This window comes from Salmo trutta, chromosome 36, assembly GCF_901001165.1.
Source record: "Salmo trutta chromosome 36, fSalTru1.1, whole genome shotgun sequence".
In the NCBI taxonomy this organism is placed as follows: Eukaryota; Metazoa; Chordata; class Actinopteri; order Salmoniformes; family Salmonidae; genus Salmo; species Salmo trutta.
This window is the reverse complement of record NC_042992.1, coordinates 9,698,083-9,721,479: the sequence shown is the minus strand read 5'-3', so window position 1 is coordinate 9,721,479 and position 23,397 is coordinate 9,698,083. Positions and strand designations below refer to the sequence as shown.

The following is a 23,397-nucleotide window of genomic DNA, read 5'->3' as shown; positions in this document are numbered from 1 at the left end:
ATGGAGTGTGTGTGTGAGACTAGGAATGGAGTGTGTGAGACTGGGAATGGAGTGTGTGAGACTGGGAATGGAGTGTGTGTGACTGGGAATGGAGTGTGTGTGTGTGTGTGTGTGTGTGAGACTGGGAATGGTGTGTGTGACTGGGAATGGAGTGTGTGTGTGTGTGTGTGTGTGACTGGGAATGGAGTGTGTGTGTGACTGGGAATGGAGTGTGTGTGTGACTGGGAATGGTGTGTGTGTGTGTGTGTGTGTGTGTGTGTGTGTGTGTGTGTGTGTGAGAGACTGGGAATGGTGTGTGTGTGTGTGTGTGTGTGAGAGACTGGGAATGGAGTGTGTGTGTGTGTGTGTGTGTGTGAGAGAGAGACTGGGAATGGAGTGTGTGTGTGTGTGTGACTGGGAATGGAGTGTGTGTGTGACTGGGAATGGAGTGTGTGTGTGACTGGGAATGGAGTGTGTGTGTGACTGGGAATGGAGTGTGTGTGTGGGGGGTTGCAGCTAGAATTGACATGCTCTCTGCAGGTTTCCATTGACCCAGGGTTTGTCGCAAAATGTTTTATGGAAATGGCAGATATAGGAGCCATTTTTATCTATTGGTCTGGGTCAAACTTTATTTATTGAGACAAGTGATGATGGAAACAGTAAATTCCGTAACTGTAAGCTCCACTCCACATTTTGATTTGAAATGTCTACTACTTGCAAAATAAAAAAATTACTATAAAAATCACGTTTCTTTGCAGGACAATGATTGTCCTGACTTTCAAGAAGGCCTTCGCCTTGCAGTTCTGATTGGCTGGCATGTTTCACCGTCCAATTATTTCAGATGTACAGGAATGCAAGTTTCACCGTGGCGACCGTGGCGATAGGTTGGCACATGAGAATTATTAGAATATGGCAAATATTAGTCAGTTATTGCATTCTATCCAAGCTGGCTTTCACGGGCTGCCTGAGACATGAAGCAGATACATTGCCTCAGAAAGTATTCATACCTCTTGACTTATTCCACATTTTGTTGTGTTACAGCCTGAATTCAAAATGGATGAAATGTTTGTTTTTCTCACCCAATCTACAAACAATACCCCATAATGACAACGTGAAAACATGTTTTTAGAAATTTCTGCAAATCTATTGAAATTGAATACAGAAATACTTTTGTAAATATAGTGTATGAGGACAAATTAGTGGATTTGGCTATTTTAGCTACACCCGTTTCTGACAGGTGTATAAAATCGAGCACACAGCCATGCAATCTTCATGTCCTTACTCAAGATCTCAGTGACTTTCAACATGGTACCGTCATAGGATGCTACCTTTTCAACAAGTCAGTTAGTCAAATTTCTGCCCTGCTAGAGTTTCCCTGGTCAACTGTAAGTGCTGTTATTGTGAAGTGGAAACGTCTAGGAGCAACAACGTCTCAGCAGTGAAGTGGTAAGCCACACAAGCTCACAGAACGGGACTGCCAAGTGCTGAAGCACATAGCGCTTAAAAATCATGTGTACTCAGTTTCAACACTCCCTACCAAGTTCCAAATTGCCTCTGGAAGCAGCGTCTGCAGAAGAACTGTTCGTCGGGAGCTTCATGAAATGGGTTTCCATGGCTGAGCAGCTGCACACAAGCCTAATAACACCATGTGCTATGCCAAGCGTCGGCTGGAGTGGTGTAAAGCTTGCCACCATTGGACTCTGGAGCAGTGGAAACGCGTTCTCTGGAGTGATGAATCACGCTTCACCATCTGGCAGTCCGATGGATGAATCTGGGTTTGGCGGATGCCAGGAGAACACTACCTGCCCCAATGCATAGTGCCAACTGTAAAGTTCGGTGGAGGAGGAATAATGGTCTGGGGCTGTTTTTCATGGTTCAGGCTCCTTCGTTCCAGTGAAGGGAAATCTTAATGCTACAGCATACAATGACATTCTAGACTATTCTGTGCTTCCAACTTTCTGGCAACAGTTTGGGGAAGGCCCTTTCCTGTTTCAGCATGACAATGCCCCAGTGCACAAATCGAGGTCCGTACAGTCCGTGTCGATCGGTGTGGAAGAACTTGACAGGCCTACACAGAGCCCTGACCTCAACCCCATCAAACAGCTCTGGGATGAATATGAATGCCGACTGCGAGCCAGGCCTAATCACCCAACATCAGTGCCTAACCTCACTAATGCTCTTGTGGCTGAGCGGAGGCTGTTATAGCAGCAATGTTCCAACATAGTGGAAAGCCTTCCCTGAAGAGTGGAGGCTGTTATAGCAGCAATGTTCCAACATAGTAGAAAGCCTTCCCAGAAGAGTGGAGGCTGTTATAGCAGCAATGTTCCAACATAGTGGAAAGCCTTCCCTGAAGAGCGGAGGCTGTTATAGCAGCAATGTTCCAACATAGTGGAAAGCCTTCCCTGAAGAGTGGAGGCTGTTATAGCAGCAATGTTCCAACATAGTAGAAAGCCTTCTCTGAAGAGTGGAGGCTGTTATAGCAGCAATGTTCCAACATAGTGGAAAGCCTTCCCAGAAGAGTGGAGGCTGTTATAGCAGCAATGTTCCAACATAGTGGAAAGCCTTCCCAGAAGAGTGGAGGCTGTTATTGCAGCAACAAGGGCACCAACTCCATATTAATGGCCATGGTTTTGGAATGAGATGTTTAACGAGCAGGTGTCCACATATATATTTGGTCACGTAGTGTATCACATTTACCTAAGTACTCACACCACTGAGTCAATACTTTGTCGAAGCATCTTTGGCAGCAATTACTGCTGTGAGTCTTTCTGGGGAAGTCCCTAAGAGCTTTGCACACCTGTATTGTACAACATTTGCCCATTTATTCTTTTCAAAATTCTTCAAGCTCTGTGAAGTTGGTTGTTGATCATTGCTAGACAACCATTTTCAGGTCTTTCCATAGATTTTCAAATAGATTTAAGTCAAAACTGTAACTCGGCCACTCAGGAACATTCACTGTCTTCTTGGTAAGCAACTCCAGTGTAGATTTGTCATTGTGTTGTAGGTTATTGTCCTGCTGAAAGGTGAATTCATCTCCCAGTGTCTGGTGGAAAGCAGACTGAAGCAGGTTTTCCTCCAGGATTTTGCCTGTGCTTAGCTCCATTCCGTTTCTTTTTTTTAATCCTGAAATACTCCCCAGTCCTTAACGATTACAAGCATACTCATAACATGATGCAGCCACCACTATGCTTGAAAATATGGAGAGTGGTACTCAGTAATGTGTTGTATTGGATTTGCCCCAAACATAACATTTTATATTCAGGACAAAAGTTAATTGCTTTGCCACATTTTTTTGCAGTATTTCTTTAGTGCGTTGTTGCAAACAGGATGCATGTTTTGGAATATTTTTATTATGTACAGATTTCCTTTTCGCTCTGTTAATTAGGTTAGTGTTGTGGAGTAACTACAATGTTGTTGATCCATCCTCAGTTTTGTCGTATTATAGCCCTTAGAGTTTAACTGTTTTAAAGTCACCATTGCCCTCATGGTGAAATCCCTGAGCGGTTTCCTTCCTCTCCGGCAACTGAGTTAGAAAGGACGCCTGTATCTTTTGTAGTGACATTGTGTCTTGATACACCATCCAAAATCGAATTAACTTCTCCATGCTCAAAGGGATATTCAATGTCTGCTTGTTTTATATTTACCAATCTACCAATAGGTGCCCTTTGCAAAGCATTGCAAAACCTCCCTGGTCTTTGTGGTTAAATCTGGGTTTGAAATTCACTGCTTGACTGAGGGACTTTTACCTGTGTGGGGTACAGAGATGAGGTAGTCATTCAACAATCATGTTTAATCACTTATTGCACACAGTGAGTCCTGCAACTTATTATGTGACTTGTTAAGCACATTGTTACTCTTGAACCTATTTAGACTTGCCATAACAAAGGAGTTGAATACTTATTGACTCAAGACATTTCAGATTTTTTATTTCTTTACTATTAATTAAAAATGAAAAGATGTTTCAGAAATTCCACTTTGACATTATGGGGTATTGTGTTATAGGCCATTGACAAAACTCAATTGAATCCATTTTAAATTCAGTGTGAATACTTTCTGAAGGCACTGTAGGTGGGAGGGCATACAGGCGGTCACCAATTTATTAATGCACAATTTGCCTAAATGGGTAGTGGAAACACTTCAACCACTAGGTTTTTATTCGCCACTGTAGTTTTTAGTGGTTTCTTTATTTTATATTTCAGGTGTGACGCATTACGTCCAGCTGTTTTTCTTGACACAAGATTAAGTTAAATGTAAATGCAACTTAGCAGGCAATTGTCAACAAAAAAAAAGTGCAAACGTTCCAAAGGTCGACAACAAATCACTGGACAAGTTAATAAAAACATCCCTACCGAGGGGAATATTAGAACCAGCACTCTGAAGTTCCTGTTTGGTTTTGGGCAAACCTGACCGGCTGCCTTGCAACACTCCACTCTCTCTCTACCCGGTTGAAATGACTGACTTCCAGTGATCCCCTGTTGCCACGGTTAAAGTTTGGTCGTTATGTTCTCTGGTCCAGTAGGCATGGAAACGTGCTGTAGCTGGATGATATTTACATGATTCTTCTAGCTCTGTTTATACCATACAAGGAGATGTCTGTGTGTGTGTGGTCTCGTGGAACCAGACAAAGTGTGTATGTGTGTGTGTGTGTGTGTGTATGTGTGTGTGTGTGTGTGTGTGTATGTGTGTGTGTGTGTGTGTGTGTGTGTGTGTGTGGTCTCGTGGAACCAGACAAAGTGTGTGTGTGTGTGTGTGTGTGTGTGTGTGTGTGTGTGTGTCTGTGTGTGTGTGTGTGTGTGTGTGTGTGTGTGTGTGTGTGTGTGGTCTCGTGGAACCAGACAAAGTGTGTGTGTGTGTGTGTGTGTGTCTGTGTCTGTGTCTGTGTCTGTGTGTGTGTGTGTGTGTGTGTGTGTGTGTGTGTGTGTGTGTGTGTGTGTGTGACTGACGTCACATATGAATATAAAGAATCTTAAGAAGTGGAAGTTCTCTCTCAATTCATTTCAATTCAAGGGGCTTTATTGACATGGGAAACATTACACTCAAAGTTCCAAAGGAATAAAGATATTTCATATTATGGCTATATACAGTGTTGTAACTATATTCAAATAGTTAAAGTACGAAAGGGAAAATACATAAATATGGGTTGTATTTACAATAGTGTTTGTTCTTCACTGGTTGCTCTTTCTCACTCATTCTCTCTCACACACATGTATGTAACTTGCGGGAGAGCCTAAAGTAACATAATAAAGAGAGAGAGTGCTGTTGACAATGAGACCTGAGAAACCGCTGAGAATGTCTGAAGCTGCAATGAAGGGAGAAACGAGAAGGAAGGAAGGCTTTTTGGATTAACTGTTAACAACAGCCTCTTTGCTTGCTTCCCAGGTAGAGGTGTGTCCACAGCAGATGACAGAAGATGTTGGCTATGAACCAAGGAGTGGTGGAGGAATGGCTGTCAGAGTTTAAGGTGAGGGGGGGGGTGAGTTAGAGGAGAACCAGTGTCAATGTGTCTCCATCAGTTATCACTGCACCTCTCTCACTCTGTCTCACTCTGTGTCACTCTCAATTCAAAGGGGCTTTATTGGCATGGGAAACATATGTTTACCAAAGCAAGTGAAGTAAACAAATTCAACAAAAAGCTATTAGAACTGTAAACATTGCACTCAAAAGATATTTCAAGTGTTATATTATCATCTATTTATAGTGTTTTAGGGGTAAGATAAATAAACAGAAGTATTGGTTGTATTTATAATGGTGTTTTGTGTTCCACTGGTTGCCCTGTTCTCATGGCAACGGCCCACCAATCTTGCTGCTGTGATTGGTATTTCACCTAACGGATATGAGTTATTGTTTTTATTTTTTTTCCCCCATTTTTTTCCCCTCCCCAATTTTGTAATATCCAATTGGTAGTTACAGTCTTGTCCCGTTGCTGCAACTCCCATACGGACTCGGTAGAGGCAAAGGTCAAGAGCCATGTGTCCTCCGAAACACGACCCCGCCAAGCCGCACTGCTTGTTGACACACTGCTCACTTAACCCGGAAGCCAGCCTTAGACTGTGGGAAATAGTTAAAGTGCAAAAGGGAAAATAAATAAACATAAATATGGGTTGTATTTACAATGGTGTTTGTCCTTCACTGGTTGCCCTTTTCTTGTGGCAACAGGTCACAAATCTTGCTGCTGTGATGGCACACTGTCGTATTTCACCCAGTAGATATGGGAGTTTATCAAAATTGGGTTTGTTTTAGAAATTTGGTGGGTCTGTGTAATCTGAGAGAAATATGTGTCTCTAGTATGGTCATACATTTGACAGGAGGTTAGGAAGTGCAGCTCAGTTTCCACCTCATTTTGTGGGCAGTGTGCACATAGCCTGTCTTCTCTTGAGAGCCAGGTCTGCCTACGGCGGCCTTTCTCAATAGCAAGGCTATGATCACTGAGTCTGTACATAGTCAAAACTTTCCTTAATTTTGGGTCAGTCACTGTGGTCAGGTATTCTGCCACTTTGTACTGTTTAGGGACAGACAGCATTCCAATTTGCTCTGTTTTTTTGGTTGATTCTTTCTAGTGTGTCAAGTAGTTATGTTTTTGCTTTCTCATAATTTGGTTGGGTCTAGTTGTGTTGCTGTCCTTGGTGGTCTGTTTTGTGTTTGTGAACAGAGCCACAGAACCAGCTGGCTGAGGGGACTCTTATCTAGTTTAATCTGTGGGCATCACTTCCTTTAAGGTGGCTGTAGAGTTTAACAGCTCTTTTCTGGATTTTAATAATTAGTCCTAATTCTGCTCTGCATGCATTTTTTTAGGTTTTGTGTTGAAGGATATTTTTGTAGAATGCTGCATGCAGAGTCTCAATTGGGTGTTTGTCCCATTTTGTGAATTCTTGGTTAGTGAGTGGACCGCAGACTTCACAATCATAGAGGGCAATGGGTTCTATAACGGATGGAAGTATTTTTAGCCAGATCCTAGTAGGATGTCAAGTTTTATGTTCATTTGCCTTGTCTCTTAGATCATTCACAGCCTTGTGGAAGTTCTCTGTTGTATTGTTGTTGAGGTAGGTACAGTGGATTCGGAAAGTATTCAGACCCCTTGACATTTCACAGTTTGTTACGTTACAGCCTTATTGTAAAATTTGATTAAATTGGTGGGGGGGGGGGGTCTTATCAAACTACACACACTACCCCATAATGACAAAGCAAAAACTGGTTTTTAGAAATTGTTGCAAATTTGTGTTCAGACCCTTTACTCAGTACTTTGTTGAAGCACCTTTGGCAGTGATTACAGCCTCGAGTCTTCTTGGGTATGACGCTACAAGCTTGGCACACCTGTATTTGGGGAGTTTCTCTCATTCTTCTCTGCAGATTCTCTCAAGCTCTGTCAGGTTGGATTGGGAGCGTCGCTGCACAGCTATTTTCAGCTCTCTCCAGAGATGTTCGATCGGGTTCAAGTCTGGGCTCTGGCTGGGCCACTCAAGGACATTCAGAGACTTGTCCCGAAGCCAGTCCTGCGTTGCCTTGGCTGTGTGCTTAGGGTCGTTGTCCTGTTGGAAGGTGAACTTTCACCCCAGTCTGAGGTCCTGAGCGCTCTGGAGCAGGTTTTCATCAAGGATCTCTCTGTACTTTGCGCCGTTCATCTTTCTCTCGATCCAGACAATCCCAGACTCTGCCGGCCACTACCATAAAGGCCTGATTGGTGGAGTGTTGCTGAGATGTTTGTCCTTCTGGAAGGTTCTCCCATCTCCACAGTGGAACTCTGGAGCTCTGTCAGAGTGACCATCGGGTTCTTGGTCACCTCCAATCGTCTCCCCCGATTGCTAAGTTTGAGCTGGCGGCCAGCTCTAGGAAGAGTCTTGGTTGCTCCAAACATTCTTCCTTTTTAAGAATGGAGGCCACTGTGTTCTTGGGGACCTTCAATGCTGCAGAAATGTTTGGGTACCCTTCCCCAGATCTGTGCCTCGACACAATCCTGTCTCAGAGCTCTACGGACAATTCCTTCGACCTCATGGCTTGGTTTCTGCTCTGACATGCACTGTCAACTGTGGGACCTTATATAGACAGGTGTGTGCCTTTCCAAATCATGTCCAATCAATTGAATTTACCACAGGTGGACTCCAATCAAGTTGTAGAAACATCTCAAGGATGATCAATGGAAACAGGATGCACCTGAGATCAATTTCAAGTCTCATAGCAAAGGGTCTGAATACTTATGTAAATAAGGTGTTTTTTAAATGTTATATATATATTTGCAAACATTTCATTTCATTATGGGGTATTATGTGTAGATTTGAGATTATATATTTTATTTATTTAAAATCCATTTTAGAATAAGGCTGTAAGTTAACAAAATGTTAAAAGTAAAGGGGCCTAAATACTTTCCAAAGGCACTGTATAATTATTTGTCTGCTCGAAGGCAACGGTGTCTAGATATAATTTTTAGTTGTTGTCCTTTTTTGGAACAACATTATTTTGGTCTTAGTAAGATTCACTGTTTGGACCCAATCTGTGCAGAAGATCTAGTTGCTGCTGAAGGCCCTTGGTTGGTGACCTAAGCACCAGATCATCAGCAAACAGTAGACATTTAACTTAATATTCTAGTAGGGTGAGGCCAGGTGCCGCAGACTGTTCTAGTGCCAATTCACTGATATATATGTTGAAGAGGGTGGGGGCTTAAGCTCATCCCTGTCTCACACTCCGGCCCTGAGGAAAGAAATGTGTGTTTATTGCCAATTTTAACCGCACACTTGTTTGTGTACATGAGTTTTATAATGTCGTAGGTTTTCTCCCAACACCACTTTCCATCAATGTATATAGCAGACCCTCATGCCAAACTGAGTCAAAATCTTTTTTTGAAATCAACAAAGCATGAGAGTACTTTGTTATATTTGTTGCTCTCTCTCACTCACTCATTCTCACACACGCATACACACATCGTTACCTGTTACTCCGAGTACAGAGTGTTGATCTGTGTGATTGTGTACAGACCCTTCCTGACAGTGCAGTGTCCAGCTACGCAGCGTCTCTGAAGGAGAAAGGCTCCCTGGTCCCAGCACTCTACAAAGTCATCAGAGAGAACTACAGTGACGTATGTACTACACACTGATACAATCCTTTTCCACCAGCATTGCTACATTCTGGAAAAATACTAGCCAGGAGATTCTGGTGTTTGCTAAATAACCAGACAACTTTTTTTAAAGTGGTTTAGATGACACAACTACCTAGGTATGTTGAAACTAAAACTGAAAGTGAACTCTCCCTCAAACCTTCTCCTCTCTATCTCTCTTCTAGCTGTTGGAGCCCGTGTGTCACCAGCTGTTTGAGTTCTACCGTAGCGGAGAGCTTTGGCTACAGCGGTTTGTGCTCCAGTTCCTCCCTGAGCTGCTCTGGTCTCTCCTCCTCGCTCCGTCTGCAGCCAGGGACCCACACACCTCAGGCTGTATAGAGGCCCTGCTACTGGGGATGTACAACCTTGTGAGAGACACACCAACACACGCTGTCTCTCTCTCTCTCTGTCTCTCTCTCTCTCTCTGTCTCTCTCTCTCTCTCGCTGTCTCTCTCTCTCTCGCTGTCTCTCTCTCTCTCGCTGTCTCTCTCTCTCTCGCTGTCTCTCTCTCTCGCTGTCTCTCTCTCTCTCGCTGTCTCTCTCTCTCTCGCTGTCTCTCTCTCTCTCGCTGTCTCTCTCTCTCTCGCTGTCTCTCTCTCTCGCTGTCTCTCTCTCTCTCGCTGTCTCTCTCTCTCGCTGTGTCTCTCTCTCTCTCGCTGTCTCTCTCTCGCTGTCTCTCTCTCTCTCGCTGTCTCTCTCTCTCTCGCTGTCTCTCTCTCTCTCGCTGTCTCTCTCTCTCTCGCTGTCTCTCTCTCGCTGGCTGTCTCTCTCTCGCTGGCTGTCTCTCTCTCTCGCTGTCTCTCTCTCGCTGTCTCTCTCTCTCGCTGTCTCTCTCTCTCGCTGTCTCTCTCTCTCGCTGTCTCTCTCTCTCGCTGTCTCTCTCTCTCGCTGTCTCTCTCGCTGTCTCTCTCTCAGAATAACAGAGTAGGTCGGCTGTCACTCATCATCCTGTCTCAGCGATTACTCATCCTGACATTTAGCAGCTCTGACGTCGCCTGGCAGGCCTTTGAACACACATTCACACACACCACTCAGACATTGCTTTCATGGCACGCTCTTATAACAAATGTCATTTCCTTCAACCTGACATTCCGTCTCGTCCCCCGTCCCCCTCTCTCTATGTAGGAGATCGTAGATAAGGATGGACAGAGTAAAGTCCTCTCTTTCACTGTCCCCTCCCTCTCCAAACCCTCAGTCTACCACGAGGTAAGTACAAGTCAGTCTTTCTCTATGAGCAGTAGTGTATGGATAGAGATGGCCAACTGTTCAATCTTCCTCAGATCAAAGTGTTTCTAATCCAACTTTTTATGGATCAAGTTATTAATATGAATAAACCCCTCCCCCAGCCCTCCCACATTGGCTCCCTGGCGTTGACTGAAGGGGCTTTAGCCAATCACGGGCTGAGTAGAGTGGTGTACAGCGGGCCTCACCTACAGAGAGAAACATTCACTGCTCAGAACAGGTCAGAGACAGAGTCCACTGCTGTGTGCTAAGTTTCTTTCATGACTAATGGACTGTTGTGCAACAGTTCTTGGTTTGTGTTAATGTTGCATTTTGTGTGTGTGTGTGTGTGGTTTTAATATCCTTGTGGGGACCAGAAGTCCTTACAAGGATAGTAAAACAAGGTCAATTTGAACAAGTGGGGACATTTTTCCGGTCCCCACAAGGGTAGGGTGAGGAGTTATGGGTTAGTGATTAGGAAAAATAGGATTTTTAATGGGAATAAATGTTTTGGTCTCCACAAGGATAGTAAAACAAACGTGTGTGTGTGTGTGTGTGTAGGTTCGAGGTGCTGACCTTCCTGCTGCTGAGTTACAATGCGTCCCTCAGTTACATGTCCTCCTCCTCTCTGCAGTCCCTCTGCCAGCTCAGCTCCAGGTAACACACAGATAATACTTCATGACCCTGCGCTGTTCTGCCATCAGGGAAAGTCCGTTCCCAACACACACTCGCGTGCGTACACACACACATTCCCACTCCCCATGCCAGCATCCGCTCAACTGATCCTCTTTAAGACTTGAGCGTGGAACTGAGCCAAGATACTAGCACTTCCTAGACACACAGATCTCTCTCTCTGAGGATTAGTTCATCTGCTGGCAGTGTGTTGAACACTGAGCTAAAGCCACTCAGAGAGGTGATCAGCTCACTACAGTTCTACTGGATACGAACATGAATGCTGGCACCACTGTGGCCTTTAGGAACAGGGCTGCTTGAGGTCAATACATTTAGACACAAGTAATCGACTTCCTTGTCCCAAAAACAACGTTTGCTTGCAAAACCTGCCAAAACATAGCAGTATACCTAGACTGGTATGGATTTTTCAAATCATAGTGCTCTTTTATAAAACAAAATACGCTGGCTGACACATTTCTCAAAGCTTGTCCTTTATGTCTCGGTTGGTTGACTCTGTTCTGTACTGTGATTGGTGGAATGACGTTATTCTCTGTGTGATTTGGTTGACTGTATTCTTTAAACTGGGTTTGGTTGACCAATGGTATTCTCTGTGCTGTGGTTTGGTTAACAGGGTGTGTATCTGTGGTTTCCCACGACAACATTTGAGGAGGTATAAAGGCATCAGCTCTCGTCTGACCGTCACCTCTGAGTTCCTGGTTCAACTCGTCACTGGGATACACTACGCACTGTGAGAACACACACACCAGAGGAGGCTGGTGGGAAGAGCTATAGGAGGAATAAATAAAATGCTATCAAACATATTAAAACCACATGTTTGACTCTGTTCCATTCCAGCCAATACAATGAGTCTGTCCTCCTATAGCTCTGCCCACCAGCCTCCTCTGATACACACTAGCCCTAACCTCTGACCCCTGATTTTTAACCTCGACCCGGACCCTGTGTGTGTGTTCCAGGTGTAATGGGGAGATGGACCTGGGTTCCAAGGCGCTGGATGATGTTCTGTACCGAGCTCAGTTAGAACTGTTCCCTGAAGCTCTACTGGTGGGTGACATCACACAAACACACACACGTGCGCACGCACACACACACCGGTGTGTGCCAGGACACTGACCTCTCCCATGGTGTGTGTGTGTGTGTGGTGCCAGTAATCCCAGTAGATTATTCAATGTTAAGATATTGAGATGTTAATCTGTAATCCTGAAGGCTGCTGCTGTGTCAAACAGCTTCACAGCAGACAGCGGTTGTTCAACAGCCCCGTTGTCAATGCCTAACATTGTGTGTTTAGGTGGGTAATGCCATCAAGTCCTCCCAACAGTGTGCAGCGCTAAAGTCTGGCGCTAGTAAAGAAGGAACTCGCATCATTCAGGTGGAGATGACTCCTACTTCCTCTAGGTATGTTATGTATAAACTCTATCGGCACAGTTTTCAAGTTTCATCTATAGGTATAGTTTCCTAGATTGATCTTTTTTTGTGTGGACATTTTAATATATTGGATTTTGACATTGCATTCCATAACGTTATCATGTGCCAAGTTAGATCAATATTGTTTTTTTTTGAAGGATGATGATTTTAAATGACGTTTCCTGTTTACCTGTTTTGAACTACTAATAATTGCCCCTCTGAATGTGCATTCCGTCCTGTAGGATCTCACGTAACGCAGTCACATCACTCTCTATCAGAGGACACCGCTGGAAACGACATGGTAAGATACCATTCACACACACAGGACTGGGTTTAGAAACACTATCCTAGTCTCAGTAGGGTATCTGATCTATTCTCTGTAGCTTGTCTAGTGATTTAAAGACATTAGTCTGTCTGTCTCTGTAGTGGCCTGTCTGTAGGACAATGTCTGACTACTAATGAGAGGTTATCAGTTCCAGACCCTTCCCATCCACACAGCTCTACTGACTACTAATGAGAGGTTATCAGTTCCAGACCCTCCCATCCACACAGCTCTACTGACTACTAATGAGAGGTTATCAGTTCCAGACCCTTCCCATCCACACAGCTCTACTGACTACTAATGAGAGGTTATCAGTTCCAGACCCCTCCCATCCACACAGCTCTATTGACTACTAATGAGAGGTTATCAGTTCCAGACCCTTCCCATCCACACAGCTCTATTGACTACTAATGAGAGGTTATCAGTTCCAGACCCTTCCCATCCACACAGCTCGACTGACTACTAATGAGAGGTTATCAGTTCCAGACCCTTCCCATCCACACAGCTCTACTGACTACTAATGAGAGGTTATCAGTTCCAGACCCTCCCATCCACACAGCTCGACTGACTACTAATGAGAGGTTATCAGTTCCAGACCCTTCCCATCCACACAGCTCTATTGACTACTAATGAGAGGTTATCAGTTCCAGACCCTTCCCATCCACACAGCTCTACTGACTACTAATGAGAGGTTATCAGTTCCAGACCCTTCCCATCCACACAGCTCGACTGACTACTAATGAGAGGTTATCAGTTCCAGACCCTCCCATCCACACAGCTCGACTGACTACTAATGAGAGGTTATCAGTTCCAGACCCTCCCATCCACACAGCTCTACTGACTACTAATGAGAGGTTATCAGTTCCAGACCCCTCCCATCCACACAGCTCGACTGACTACTAATGAGAGGTTATCAGTTCCAGACCCTTCCCATCCACACAGCTCTACTGACTACTAATGAGAGGTTATCAGTTCCAGACCCTCCCATCCACACAGCTCTACTGACTACTAATGAGAGGTTATCAGTTCCAGACCCTTCCCATCCACACAGCTCTATTGACTACTAATGAGAGGTTATCAGTTCCAGACCCCTCCCATCCACACAGCTCGACTGACTACTAATGAGAGGTTATCAGTTCCATGAGGAACTGGAGTTCAGCATGTCATGGGTTCTCCACATCAAGATATTTACTTATCTATGTATTATTCACTACATCACTGCTCATCTGTCTCCATATTGTCCTCTATACATTATCACTGTCAAATCAAATGTTATTAGTCACATGTGCCGAATACAACAGGTGTGACCTTACAGTGAAATGCTTACTTACGAGCTCCTAACCAACAGTGCAGTTTAAAAAAAATACAGATAAGAATAAGAGGTAACAAGTAGTTAGCAGTAGTGAAATAACATATTGCTGATGCATTATCAAGGCCTGTACAGTTGAAGTGGGAAGTTTACATACACTTAGGTTGGAGTCATTAAAACTCGTTTTTCAACCACTCCACAAATGTTTTGTTAACAAACTATAGTTTTGGCAAGTCGGTTAGGACATCTACTTTGTGCATAACACAAGTAATTTTTCCAACAATTGTTTCCAGACAGATTATTTCACTTATAATTCACTGTGTCACAATTCCAGTAGGTTAGAAGTTTACATACACTAAGTTGACTGTGCCTTTAAACAGCTTGGAAAATTCCAGAAAATGATGTCATGGCTTTAGAAGCTTCTGATAGGCTAATTGACATCATTTGAGGCAGTTGGAGGTGTACCTGTGGATGTATTTCAAGGCCTACCTTCAAACTCAGTGCCTCTTTGCTTGACATCATGGGAAAATCAAAAGAAATCAGCCATGACCTCAGAAAACAAATTGTTTGGTTCATCCTCAAGTCTGGTTCATCCTTGGGAGCAATTTCCAAACGCCTGAAGGTACCACGTTCAGCTGTACAAACAATAGTATGCAAGTATAAACACCATGGGACCACGCAGCCATCATACCGCTCAGGAAGGAGACACGTTCTCTCTCCTAGAGATGAACGTACTTTGGTGCGAAAAGTGCCAATCAATCCCAGAACAACAGCAAAGGACCTTGTGAAGATGCCAGAGGAAACGGGTAGAAAAGTATCTATACCCACAGTAAAACGAGTCCTGTATCGACATAACCTAAAAGGCCGCTCAGCAAGGAAGAAGCCACTGCTCCAAAACCGCCATAAAAAAGCCGGACTACGGTTTGCAACTGCACATGGGGAAAAAGATCGGACTTTTTGGAGAAATGTCCTCTGGTCTGATGAAACAAAAACAGAACTGTTTGGCCATAATGACCATCCTTATGTTTGGAGGGAAATTGTGGAGGCTTGCAAGCCGAAGAACACCATCCCAACCGTGAAGCACGGGGGTGGCAGCATCATGTTGTGGGGGTGCTTTGCTGCAGGAGGGTCTGGTGCACTTTACAAAATAGATGGCATCATGAGGGAGGAGAATTATGTGGATATATTGAAGCAACATCTCAAGACATCAGTCAGGAAGTTAAAGCTTGGCTGCAAATGGGTCTTCCAAATGGACAATGACCCCAAGCATACTTCCAAAGTTGTGGCAAAATGGCTTAAGTACAACAAAGTCAAGGTATTGGAGTGGCCATCACAAAGCCCTGATACTAACTGACCTAAAACAGGGAGTTTTTACTAGGATTAAATGTCAGGAATTGTGAAAAACTGAGTTTAAATGTATTTGGCTAAGGTGTATGTAAACTTCCCACTTCAATTGTACATATTACTGATGCATTCACTTTATTATTGTCATTCATGACCACCACACAATATTACATTTCTACATGATCACTGTCTATACATGATCACTGTCTATACATGATCACTGTCTCATCTTTTTGCGTAGTTTACTGTATTATTATACATGCGTGTACATTATCACTGTCTGCATGTGCATTGTCACTATACTCTGTATGCTGTGTGATCATGATTTATTTTTTTTACCATCACATTTATTTTACTGTTTGTGTTTGTGTGTCTGTCTCATATCTGTGTCCCCATCTCCATGACCCCAGAGTCCCAGGAGGTCAGTGTAGACAGTGACCTGGCGGCCCCTGGAGGTCAAGGGTCATCCATCCCAGAGATCAGTGTGACGATGCCCAATGGAGACTCTCTGCGACCCCGTGACCCTCGACCATTAACCCAGCCCGAGCCGGAGCTGCTGGGGTCAGCCTCAGAGGTCAGCCCCACCCACGACCTCAGTCTTAGAGGTCAAGAGGTCAGGAGGCAGAAGTCTGTGAGGCGATTGGTGGACGAGGGTTCTGGGCCCGCCTCCGCAGGGAGGGCCCAGTACTAAGACCCTCCCCATCCCCGGGGTAACCTAGGTAACAGTGTGTGGAGGCGTGGTCTTATCTAAGCATGACGGCTGATTGGTTTGCTGACTAACTTTTGCCGTGCGGCGTTGCCTCCTGATATCTACAGTACCAGTCAAAAGTTTGTATTTTAACTATTTTCTACATTGTAGAATAATAGTGAAGATATCAAAACTATGAAAAAACACATATGGAATCTTGTAGTAACCAAAAAAGTGTTTAACAAATCAAAATATATTTTATATTTGAGATTCTTCAAAGTAGCCACCCTTTGCTACTTGATGACAGCTTTGCACACTCTTGGCATTCTCTCAACCAGCTTCATGAGGTAGTCACCTGGAATGCATTTCAATTAATAGGTGTGCCTTGTTAAAAGTTAATTTGTGGAATTTCTTTCCTTAATGCGTTTGAGCCAATCAGTTGTGTTGTGACATGGTATACAGAAGGTAAAAGACCAAGTCCTTATTATGGCAAGAACAGCTCAAATAAGCAAAGAACAACAACAGTCTATTACTTTAAGACATGAAGGTCAGTCAATCCGGGAAAACTTTGACATTTTCTTCAAGTGCAATCGCAAAAACCAAGCACTATGATGAAACTGGCTCTCATGAGGACCGCCACAGGAAAAGATGACCGAGAGTTACCTCTGCTGCAGAGGATAAGTTCATTAGAGTTAACTGCACCTCAGACTGCAGCCCAAATAAATGCTTCACAGAGTTCAAGTAACAGACACATCTCAACATCAACTGTTCAGAGGAGACTGCGTGAATCAGGCCTTCATGGTTGAATTGCTGCAAAGAAACCACTACTAAAGGACACCAATAAGAAGAAGAGACTTGCTTGGGCCAAGAGACATGAGCAATGGACATTAGACTGGTGGAAATCTGTCGTTTGGTCTGATGAGTTCGAATTTTAAATGTTTGGTTCCAACCGGCGTGTCTTTGTGAGACAGAGTAGGTGAACTGATGATCTCTGCATGTGTGGTTCCCACCGTGAAGCATGGAGGAGGAGGTGGTGTGATGGTGTGGGTGGGCTTTACTGGTGACACTGTCTGTGATTTATTTAGTATTCAAGGCACACTTAACCAGCATGGCTACCACCGCATTATGCAGCGATACGCCATCCCATCTGGTTTGCGCTTAGTAGGACTCTAATTTGTTTTTCAACAGGACAATGACCCAACACACCTCCAGGCTGTTTAAGGGCTATTTGACCAAGGAGAGTGATGGAGTTCTGCATCAGATGACCTGTCCTCCACAATCACCCAAATTCAACCCAATTGAGATGGTTTGGGATGAGTTGGACCGCAGAGTGAAGGAAAACCAGCCAACATCTACCCAGCATATGTGGGAGCTCCTTTAGGACTGTTGGAAAAGCATTCCTCATGAAGCTGGTTGAGAGAATGCTAAGAGTGTGCAAAGCTGTCATCAAGGCAAAGTTTATTTTTTTGGTTACTACATGATTCCAAATGTGTTATTTCATAGTTTTGATGTCTTCAGTATTATTCTACATTGTAGACAATAGTAAAAATAAAGAGAAACCCTAGGTGTTACTGTATGTCCTTGGGCCTCCTTCTTCTTCACTCTCTCCATCCATTCTCCCTCTGTTCTCCATTCACTGGTGAAGGAAGTTGTGTGTGTGTGTGTGTGTGTGTGTGTGTGTGTGTGTGTGTGTGTGTGCGAGGTATTTTGGTCTCTAAAACGCCTTGCTCCAACACATCACTGGGTTGCCGGGGGTGACAGACTGCTCTCTTCTGATTGGTTAGCTGTAGCAGCTGAGGAGGATAGGCAGCTCTGGATTGGCCATTAGGTCACTGTACTCATCAAATCAGAAAGGGGTTCTATGTAGTCTGCCCATACTGGGAGTCTCTTGCCCAGATGTTATAAAGTTTTTATTTAGTATTAATTTCAGTTTTTATATCAGTTCAGTTTTATTGAAGGACCTGCCTATCTGTCCGTCTGCTAGTATAAGATAGTAGATGGTAATCAGTGTGTGTGTGTGTGTGTGTGTGTGTGGTGGGATTGCATTTTGCTTTCTACTACTCCTGCTGCCCAGACCTCTGCCTGTTGCTGGCCTCTGATAACTGGTGATGCCTAATAGGTTAACTGATCACAGTACCACTAACTGCTATCACACAGTAGTACAGCTGAATGGCAATCAGTGCTTGAAGTGGAATGTAAAAAGGTGCTCTCTCTTTCTCTCTCTCTCTCTCTCTCCTTCTCTTTCTCTTTCTCCCTCCTTCTCTCTCTCCTTCTCTTTCTCACTCTACCTCCTCTCTCTCCCTCCTTCTCTCTCTCCTTCTCTTTCTCACTCTCCCTCCTTCTCTCTCTCCCTCCTTCTCTCTCTCCCTCCTTCTCTCTCTCCCTCCTTCTCTCTCTCCCTCCTTCTCTCTCTCCCTCCTTCTCACTCTCCCTCCTTCTCTCTCTCCTTCTCTTTCTCTCTCTCCCTCCTTCTCTCTCTCCTTCTCTTTCTCTCTCTCTCCCTCCTCTCTCTCCTTCTCTTTCTCACTCTCCCTCCTTCTCTCGCTAGACGCAGTGGATTTGGGTTCCCCGGACGAGTTGATGGATATCTCGGAAGTGGACGAAGGGGTGTGGTCTAAAAGAGGGTCCGGCCCGGAATACCTGACTCCGCCCACCATCACTATCAGCAACAGTATCACCCCTGGGGTGGGAGGGACCAAGACAGGAAGCAGGAAGTGGCATTTAGGCGGACGGTCGCATAAGGAGAAGGAGACTTGTACTCCAGGGGGGCAGGCCTTGATCGAGAACCTGGATCTGTCAATCAAACGTCTGACGCTGACGTCCAGCCAATCGGTGCCCAAGGGGCCGAGCCATAGCGCTCTGAGCAGCCTATCGCGTACAGCCAGCGCCGTGTTCTCCCGCTCCTTCGAAGGAAACAACACTGGAGGTAACCGTGGTAACCCAGAGGCTGGCTGCTATTCATGCAGTGGCAGTCTACAGGAGGAGGAGCTAGGCTATATAAGCCCCTCCCACACCCAGCGCTCGCCAAGCATCAGGGTGCACTTTAGGAGTGACCTGTGAACCCTAACATTTAACACTTGACTTCTCACCACCCATCTAAACCCTCTAACCCCATGCCCCTGTACCTTTTGATCTGGACTCCCAGCCTGCCAGTGGGACTGGAACCCAAACTCATTAACACATGCCTTCCCTTCTTTCCTCTCCACACCATTCTTCATCTCCCCCACCTCTTCTTCTCCAGTAGGACAGCTTCCCACCTCCAAAGGCTGGCCCCTCTCCCCCCTCCTCTCTCCCCCCCTCCTCTCTCCCCCCCTCCTCTCTCCCCAAAGCAAGAGCCTGGTGTGAGAGAGCCGGGAGCCTGGGTCCATCCCTCATCCCTGGAGTTACTGAACCACCCCCCCCCCTGGTGGTAACCAGACAGAACTGCAGACTGGACAGAGTGACTCACTACAACTGTTTTTGTAAAAGGTTTGGAAATTGAGTATTTAAAAGACTCCTGTTTGTCCTGCTTGGCTTTCCATACATCCCTCCTGACCATGCCCCTGGTGTGTGTGTGTGTGCGTGTGTGTGTGTGTGTGTGTGTGTGTGTGTGTGTGTGTGTGTGTGTGTGAGAGAGAGAGAGAATGGGAGAGTTGAGCCCCCAACCCCTTCCACCTTGTACTCCTACCCATCATGCACTAGGGTTTGAACAACCCCAACACAACGCCAAGTTCACACTCCTGTTGCCATAGCATCCCACGAAACGATTAAACGTCAGATTGCTAAATTGTAGAAACCCCCCAAAAATGATGTATGTCGTAAATGTCTGAAAAGTATTGATTGATGTTATCCTATTAGAAGCAATATTTTCTCAGTGATCTGATCAATAAACAAGCTTATTGGGGTTTGTATGTTTCAGATCAATAAGTTGATTGGGGTGGGTTTGTTTTGATGATGTATGAACTGTTTTTGTAAACTGTGGTATGTTCCTATGACAAAGAGAGACTAGGGTTTTTTAAAGATACACTCTGCAATATGACACCATCACACACAGTGGGGTGACTTCCTAATAACAGTGTTGATATAAGTGTAACTGTGAATCCCTCACCCCTGCCAACTCGCTTGGAGGACCCTCCGTTTGTCACATGTTGCTTTCGAAGAGTGGCGAGGGATCACTAAACCCACCAACTTCGGGACACGTTCGTGACTTCGAATGATGTAATTCATGTTCCACGTTTAAATAATAAAATGAGCATGACATTTTAAATGAACAAATCATCCTGTTGTTTTACATGTTTTAAACCTCAGTAACAGTTAAATGTTTAATTTGTGATGTTTTTCATCTGTTACATGTGTCAATCAGACAAACAAACAAACAACTGCAAAGGGACTAATAATTGGGCACGCCTCTCCAGTCTTTTGTATCAAATTGCAAACATATCACGGTGTGTGTCAGGATAGCACTTCGCTCTGCAGCCTTGCTGGCTTGGCCAACGTGGCTATCCGAGGGTCTAATTAGCCCCTACCCCCCTCGATAAATTTTCACTCCCTCAGCTTTGTGACACTTGTGCATACAGTATGGCGGAGGCATGTGTGAACACTCAAATGGAGTGATTCAGCCTAGGTAGTAGCAGGAAGTCACCCCACCGTGTATGCTGATGTCATATTGCAGAGTCTACCTTTAACTGTGGTGTTCTATGTACAGCAGACAAAGTCCAGTTATAAATGTGGCATTTTCCTACGAGAGAGAGAGTTGTTGTTTTAGCAGTGTTGAATCCCTTCAGTGTTAAAGCACAAGAAAACCCAACCCTGCACGACCACCATCCCAAACATACCCCTGGGCGTAGGAGGAGTGGCTATAGGGGCGTAGGAGGAGTGGCTATAGGAGCTTAGGAGGAGTGGCTATAGGGGCTTAGGATGAGGGGCTATAGGGGCTAGGGAGAAGTGGCTATAGGGGCTAGGGAGAAGTGGCTATAGGGGCTTAGGATGAGGGGCTATAGGGGCTAGGGAGGAGTGGCTATAGGGGCTAGGGAGGAGTGGCTATAGGGGCTAGGGAGGAGTGGCTATAGGGGCTTAGGATGAGTGGCTATAGGGGCTAGGGAGGAGTGGCTATAGGGGCTAGGGAGGAGTGGCTATAGGGGCTAGGGAGGAGTGGCTATAGGGGCTTAGGATGAGTGGCTATAGGGGCTTAGGATGAGTGGCTATAGGGGCTTAGGATGAGTGGCTATAGGGGCTTAGGATGAGGGGCTATAGGGGCTTAGGATGAGGGGCTATAGGGGCGTAGGATGAGGGGCTACAGGGGCTAGGGAGGAGGGGCTATAGGGGCTTAGGATGAGGGGCTATAGGGGCTTAGGATGAGGGGCTATAGGGGCTAGGGAGAAGTGGCTATAGGGGCTAGGGAGAAGTGGCTATAGGGGGCTTAGGATGAGGGGCTATAGGGGCTAGGGAGGAGGGGCTATAGGGGCATGGGAGGAGGGGCTACAAGGGCTAGGGAGGAGGGGCTATAGGAGCTTAGGATGAGGGGCTATAGGGGCTTAGGATGAGGGGCTATAGGGGCTAGGGAGAAGTGGCTATAGGGGCTAGGGAGAAGTGGCTATAGGGGCTAGGGAGAAGTGGCTATAGGGGCTAGGGAGAAGTGGCTATAGGGGCTTAGGATGAGGGGCTATAGGGGCTAGGGAGGAGTGGCTATAGGGGCTTAGGATGAGGGGCTATAGGGGCTTAGGATGAGGGGCTATAGGGGCTTAGGATGAGGGGCTATAGGGGCTTAGGATGAGGGGCTATAGGGGCTAGGGAGGAGGGGCTATAGGGGCATGGGAGGAGGGGCTACAGGGGCATGGGAGGAGGGGCTACAAGGGCTAGGGAGGAGGGGCCATATCGGCGTAGGAGGAGGGGCTATAGGGGCATGGGAGGAGGGGCTACAGGGGCTAGGGAGGAGGGGCTACAAGGGCTAGGGAGGAGGGGCTATAGGGGCGTAGGAGGAGGGGCTATAGGGGTGTGGGAGGAGGGGCTACAAGGGCTAGGGAGGAGGGGCCATAGGGGCTAGGGAGGAGGGGCTATAGGGGCTAGGGAATTTGGAGTAGGCCTATTCAAGCTAGGGTTGATCTTTATTGATTGATTGGTCTTTAATGAATCTGTTCTCTGGTCTATCATAACCTGCTTTATAATGTAATACACACAAATAACACCTTTGAGGAGAGGTGTACTGCTGACTAGCAGAACAAAGTCAAAGTCACACTCTTCTCCATTTTGGTGGCAATAAAGTTCACTGCGGTAAAGATGGAGAAAAGTGTTGGGAGCATAGAAATAGAATGAATTGAACGGACTTGGAAGCTCTAACCCTGGCAATTTGGCTGGTAAACTCATGGGTACACTTGCAATGGCTGCCTGGTATTGTGATGCAATAATTTTCAAAGTAATGTAGAATGTTCATTTAAATTGTTAACTGATGTGGCTCATGCTTGGAATGTATTTTTTTGTCATGTCAGTTGTGTTTAAACAAATCACAGCACATATTGATGTTTACACTTCCTGTTTTTACTTCATGCTTTGCGCCTATGGGTACACTTGCAATGGCCGCCAGTCCATCCATTATGCCATCATTGACTTGAATAGTGACATCCGTTCTATTCATTCTATTTCTATGATTGGGAGTCCGTAGATCAGACAGAACACTGTTTCCTACTGGAGATCTGAATGCAGAATAAAGTCTGCCCCTCTGGAACCTTTGTGTTCTAGAACCAGTGTTCTATCAGTCCCAGTGTTCTATCATAACCAGAGTTCTGTCCGTCAGTGTTCTAGATCTGTTTTATATTCATATGGTGGAACAATAACAATCATGTTTCTGTATTCTGTTGTTTTACGCTATGTCATGAATCTGTACGTATTATTGATGGACTTCAATTGTTTGGGATTTTCTGTCTGAAGATAACTCACTGATAGAGATACTCTCTCTGAGAATAAAGTATTTCTATATTTCACTATATTTCTGTTGCTGTTCTTCATCACACACATGCAAGCACAAACACACACTCACTCAGGAGATGACATGATGGGCCTAGTTCTCAAACCCAAACATCTGAGGGAAGGTATGCAGCCAGTTTGTGTATGTATGTTATCTGCATGCATATTTCCGTATGTATTATGTTAATTTTAGGCGTTGTAATGTTCAGAATAACATTTGTATGAGGAGTTTGCTTGGAGCTAATCTCACATGGAAAGATTCACGTGTAAACGGCGAAAAGTGACAATTTTCGAGAGAATTGTACTTCTGGGTAACGAGATTAGTTTGGAGCAGAAACATTTGCGCCCACAAAGTGGCGCTCGTCACAATTGTGATTGTACCAACTGTCGCAAAAAGCAAAACCTGCCTTGCTTTA

The 23,397-nt window shown here is 45.1% G+C and overlaps 1 protein-coding gene across 2 annotated transcripts in view; it reads left to right on the top strand.

Annotated features, from left to right (window-relative positions):
- The window catches only part of LOC115175365 (hyccin-like), a 30,029-nt gene extending 9,741 nt beyond the window's left edge, over positions 1-20,288 (top strand). Inside the window, exons 2-13 of one of the 2 annotated variants that reach the window (XM_029734588.1) lie at positions 5,359-5,440; positions 8,945-9,046; positions 9,250-9,432; positions 10,190-10,270; positions 10,411-10,526; positions 10,847-10,942; positions 11,589-11,705; positions 11,932-12,019; positions 12,264-12,370; positions 12,622-12,680; positions 15,765-16,073; positions 18,591-18,675. In XM_029734588.1, the coding sequence (XP_029590448.1) occupies positions 5,390-5,440; positions 8,945-9,046; positions 9,250-9,432; positions 10,190-10,270; positions 10,411-10,526; positions 10,847-10,942; positions 11,589-11,705; positions 11,932-12,019; positions 12,264-12,370; positions 12,622-12,680; positions 15,765-16,045 (1,281 nt within the window). In that variant the 5' untranslated portion in view covers positions 5,359-5,389 and the 3' untranslated portion in view covers positions 16,046-16,073; positions 18,591-18,675. Of the gene's footprint in view, positions 1-5,358; positions 5,441-8,944; positions 9,047-9,249; positions 9,433-10,189; positions 10,271-10,410; positions 10,527-10,846; positions 10,943-11,588; positions 11,706-11,931; positions 12,020-12,263; positions 12,371-12,621; positions 12,681-15,764; positions 16,074-18,590 lie in introns of both variants that reach the window. The other variant, XM_029734587.1, reaches the window with a different exon arrangement.
- The last annotated feature ends 3,109 nt before the right edge of the window (positions 20,289-23,397 follow it).